The sequence below is a fragment of the Oncorhynchus clarkii genome, chromosome 16, assembly GCF_045791955.1.
Source record: "Oncorhynchus clarkii lewisi isolate Uvic-CL-2024 chromosome 16, UVic_Ocla_1.0, whole genome shotgun sequence".
NCBI lineage: Eukaryota > Metazoa > Chordata > Actinopteri > Salmoniformes > Salmonidae > Oncorhynchus > Oncorhynchus clarkii.
In genome coordinates this window covers 38,054,985-38,060,053 of record NC_092162.1, presented here as the reverse complement: position 1 = coordinate 38,060,053, position 5,069 = coordinate 38,054,985, and the positions used below count along the sequence as shown (strand labels likewise).

The following is a 5,069-nucleotide window of genomic DNA, read 5'->3' as shown; positions in this document are numbered from 1 at the left end:
TCATATTTTGCCTGTAGGCTACTTTGAAGCAAGGGAAGAAATGCCTCATAACATGAAATAAATATTCAGGTTTCAAACAATTCCATGTTTTCAAAATGCATACTGCCTAATTTAGCCAGCTAACTGAAACCCTGGTCTGAATATGTCCCTAGTCTTATTACTAGTTGTAAAGTCTCACTACTGTAAGCGTTGTATGCATTCTACTCACAACAGTACGACCTAGTGGTCATTCTTAGAATTTCAACCTTAAATAGTTGCAATTTCAAACCTAGAAAAAAAGAATGCCACTACAAAAAGTATTACTTGAAACTTTTATTTTCAGCATTTTGAAGAATACTTCACAGATCTCATTAAGTCACACCCAAAAACAGAGGTTATTTTTTTCAAAATGTGTTGATTTCATGGGTGAGTGGGGGGGTTGAAAACAGTAGTAGTGACAGCATCAAGCCCAAAACAACCTTTTAAGAACCAGTTGTGAATTTGAGCTCAACATCAACTTGTCATTTCAGTTGCAAAGTAATTTCTTTCAATCACATTGTATCACTAATGTCGAGAGAGAAATCCTATTTTAGTAAAAAAAAATCTATTTTTACTTTACGCTGTAAAAGTAACAGAAGTGAATGGAGAAGCGGACTGCCACTGGGTATCATTTTTCCCTTTATGTGAGATAAAAAGTATAGTAAGTATCTTTGACGGCAAATTTAAAAATGGCTACTAAAGATGGCTGAGTCATTGTGAATCGGAGGATGAATCTTTGACGTCTGTGCTCTCTGTGGCCTCGCTAACTTCACTGAGGTCTTTGTTCTCTCCTCCGCTGTCCCCCTCTCCCTCTTTCTCCTGGTCACCGGGTGTGGTCGTAGCTGTAGGTGCCTCCTGACCCAGGGCCTTCATTCCTGGCTTCCTCAATTGTGGGACCCATAGACAGAAACAACAGACAAAACGGTCAAAATTCAGTTGACAAAAAGGAAAGGTTGACCTTAACCCTCAGGTAAAGAGAGTGGCTCATGACTGCGTTACGATTCTCTACCCTTCATCCAGAAGTGTGCACTTGTTCACTCCAGTTCATGCATTTAAAAGCAAGCACGGTGGGAGGGAGTTTGCACCATACTGCTCACACCAGTCTATTACTTTTAAATCCATGGGGGAGAATAGAATATAGGACGCACCCTTCGGGGAAAAGCGTATGCAAAACACTGGGTGAGACAAAGGTGGTCAAAGCGACTGTATGCAAAACACTGGGTGAGACGAAGGTGGTTGGATTACGCCCAATAAAAGCCATGCTGCTGGATAAAGGGAAAGAGTAAAAAAATAAAAAAAATTCACCTCATCAGCCATGTGGGCTAGGTCTCTCTTCATGGCATAGGCATCCTCCCCATCTGCATAGTACTTGGGCTCTATTTCACTAATCCTATGAAAGAGAAAGGAAATTATTTGTAAGTGAGTGACCAACAACATATTATATATGTACATTGCATCACTGCAAACAATACCTGGTTAAATAAGAGCAAAAATAAATGAATTTGAATGCAAAGAGTATCATTAGGGAATATGACCCACAGTTCCTGAATAAACATCTGTTTGAATAGGAGGCTGACATGGAACATCTATATTACATATGCATTTGCTTTAAGAGGGTTTGTTTTCACAAGGATAGAAGGAGATCTTACTGGAATTTCAGTGTGTTTGAGTACAGGTGCAAGGCCGCTCGGTTACTGCAGTAGGAGAAAATTAGATGGATGCAATTCAAGTTATTTGTGAACAAACAAATACCACTTAAGAATGATCTGACACGAACAATGTCTCTCTGTATTTAAATGATCTTCTGGCTACACTTCTGGAGAACAGAAGAGCAGCATTCCATTACAAAAACTTATGTGGAAATTCTTATCTAAGAGTCATATAAAAACGACTTGAAATAGAACCATCTCATTGAAGTCCAACACAGACATCCAGCACACTGCACTACCTTTTCCGGACATGAAGTGAGACATATTTGGCGTTGAAGTTTTCAATCATAGCTCGACTGGCTTGGTCCATCAGCTTCTGAGCTAGTCCCAAACGTCTGTGAGAGCGCTTGACAGCCTGAGCGACAGAGACAATCCAAACCGTTGTTAATAATCCTTCCTGTTACTCAACAACCGCACCTAAACAACCTGACAAGTGCTGCAGATGATAGCGCACGCACGCCACCCCCTCTTCAATTAAGTACTACAATGAACAATACATAACCAAGACTCACCAGGGACGTGATGTGACCATGGGGGACATCATCTGGATCCTCCTCCCTGCATACCACATAAAGAGTGAGGGCTTGATAGAGACTGACAAACAATGGCATGAGATAAGATCTGTAGTTCAGGTATACTCACATCTTGGCCAAAACATATCCCACTATTTTGCCATTCTCATCCTCTGCGATGTAGGAGAGCTGAAAGATGAGCAAAGACAAGGTGATGTTAGAGATAGATACACTGAGTTACACAGACATCTAGTAACAACTAGGCCTAAATCGAACCCGTCATTCCTTCTGATGAGTTAGATTCAATTTGTGACTGATTGAATGCCAGGACAAAGACTTGAGTCAAGTGGTGATGGAGTTGTCTGCTGAAGAGGAAGCCATGTTAACCTGCGGCCAGGACAGTCCGTGGTAGAAGTAGTACTTCATCTGGTAGTTCTCTGGGAGACACAGCAGGTTGCAGTGCTGCATGTTCATAAGGTCCTCTGGCTGAGGAAACAGAACAAGGAATGTCAATGGTATGGATACTGACTGAAACAATTACTTTAACGTAAGTTAGCTAGAACACTTCAGAAAAGGGACTACAAGAAGAGATATCTGTGTCCCCACTCCAGACTCAGTCAAAATATCACTATTGACAATAGTAAGCTAACGTTAACTACACTTCAAGTGGCACTTCTCCTGTTTACTTTGTTGATAGTTACTGTATAAGCAATCTATTTAAATAGTAGCTAGCTAAATAGGCTAGTTGGCTCACTGTTTGACATGGCATGCATAAGTGGAGCTATCAGAAACCCTTGGATTGTTATTATTAGCGATGGGTGGCTATCTAGCTAAGAAGGTAAACTAGCACAGTGTTGCATGGTCGACAGTGCCTCTCACTTACCCTTGCGTTGCGAATATTCATGTTTTCTTCGACCGTCACACGTTCAGATGATGAAAAATATAAATAATGGGGGTAAAGTGTTCAAGCTATGAACTCCTAACGTTGTCTTAGATTATGTTTCAGGAGTGTTAGTTAGCTAGTTAGCAAGTTAAACCGAAGAGGAAGCATGCGCTTAACCGGAAGTTAATGAAAGGTAAGTCCCGCCTCTAGGGTCATGGCTAGAAGGAATCCAGCTTCATCTTCGGTGGGGTTTATCGGCAGTTGGCATCTAGCATTATGGTGCATTATCGCCACCTACTGTACTGGAGTGTGAGCCAGATACAAGGAGAAACGACATCCTACCTGCCAGCCCCTTCTTACTCTTAAAAAATATAAAATATTTGGGACAATATCTAATGACGTTCTACTCAATATACTCTTTAAAATAATTTCCTGTATGCCCTCTCCCTCATATCAGTTCTCAGCCTCTCTCTTTCCCTATGATACTGCCCACACTGTAGCAATACATGCTCCACGGTCTCTGTTTCATGGCAATAACCACACTTTTCTGTTGGATGCCTTCCTATCACATTTAAGCACTTATTTAACCGGCTGTGTCCCACCCTTAATCTTGTAAAAAATAGCCTCCCCTCTTCTGTCCCTTCCTGCCGTTCTCCCCGACTTGCCTCTGTACTTGAATTAAATTAGTATTTCTATCCCACTGCTCCTGCCATCTCTGCACCATCACTGTCCATATCCGGCTTTTTGCCTCTTCATTGCTCATTGAAACTACAACATCAACATCCCCACTACTAAGTGCTTGTTTAGCCAGTACATCAACTGCCTCGTTCCCCTCCACCCCCACATGGCTGTATCCCAAGTAAATCTTATCTGTATACCCATCTGTTTAATCCTGCCATGGGTTTGTAGCACCTCATATAGCAGGTCTTGTCTGCTACGTGATCTAAAGGACTGGAGACTCATTAACACTGCACATGAATCAGAGCGAATAACAACTCTGTCTGGCTTGACTTCCTCCACCCACTGCAAGGCCAACAGTATGGCAATCACATACTTTTTCTTGCCACTGTACCTCCCCACCCTCCCCACTGTACCTCCCCACCCTCCCCACTGTACCTCCCCACCCTCACCTGGATAGACCTTCCAAACCAGAAATCCTTTATCCAGTTGTACATTCTTCCTCCTACCCCCATAATATCAAGCTTAATTAACAACCCCTCCTTCCACATCATATCATACACCTTCTCCACATAAAAAAAGACAGCTACAACAGTCTCCTTGTTCACCTGAGCCTTCCTGACCTCTGCTTCTAAGCAGAGCACTGGGTCGATAGTTCCCCTACCCTTCCTGAACCCACTCTGATGTGGCGATACAAACCCCCTGCTCTCCGCAATCATACGTTCCATAATCTTACATACATGTGATGTTAAAGCGATTGGCCGATGCCTCGTTGGGTCCTTTACTGGCTTCTGGATTGGTACCACTACTGCCTCCTTCCAACTGCCTAGTAGTTTCCCCTCCTCCCACACTGTTGTACAACACCAATACCTTATCCAGTGCCTCATCATTAAGATGGGCCAACATAACATGGCACACCTCATCTTTCCAAGGTGAAGTTAACCCAGCCTTACCTATTTCCCTTTTCACCTCTGCCATGGTAAATGGTGCATTCAACGCATCATTTACTTCCTCCCTCCTATCCAGCTCTCCAGGATAATCCTCTCTCGTTCTCGTTCTCTCCCTCTGCACCTCCTCTGACAAATTAGCCCTGGCTATGCACTTGGACAAATGCTTAGGCCATCATCTCTGCCTTCTCCTCATCTGTTACTACCACATCCTTCCCTCTTGTCAACACTGGATAATCCCACTCCCTTCTGACCCCACTCATCCTCTTAATCATCCCCCATACTTCTCCTACAGGTGTCGCCTTTCAATGATGTCATAGAA

At 42.9% G+C, this 5,069-nt stretch overlaps 1 protein-coding gene across 1 annotated transcript; it reads right to left on the bottom strand.

Annotated features, from left to right (window-relative positions):
* Positions 1-299: 299 nt before the first annotated feature.
* On the bottom strand, positions 300-3,327 carry LOC139367587 (N-alpha-acetyltransferase 10-like). The gene is made up of 8 exons (XM_071105846.1): positions 3,123-3,327; positions 2,627-2,725; positions 2,370-2,428; positions 2,240-2,285; positions 1,967-2,082; positions 1,668-1,712; positions 1,325-1,408; positions 300-916 (listed from the first exon to the last, which is right to left on the bottom strand). Exons 1-8 carry the CDS (start codon positions 3,141-3,143, stop codon positions 730-732), a joined length of 657 nt encoding a protein of 218 aa, XP_070961947.1. The 5' UTR covers positions 3,144-3,327; the 3' UTR covers positions 300-729.
* Between the last annotated feature and the right edge of the window lie 1,742 nt (positions 3,328-5,069).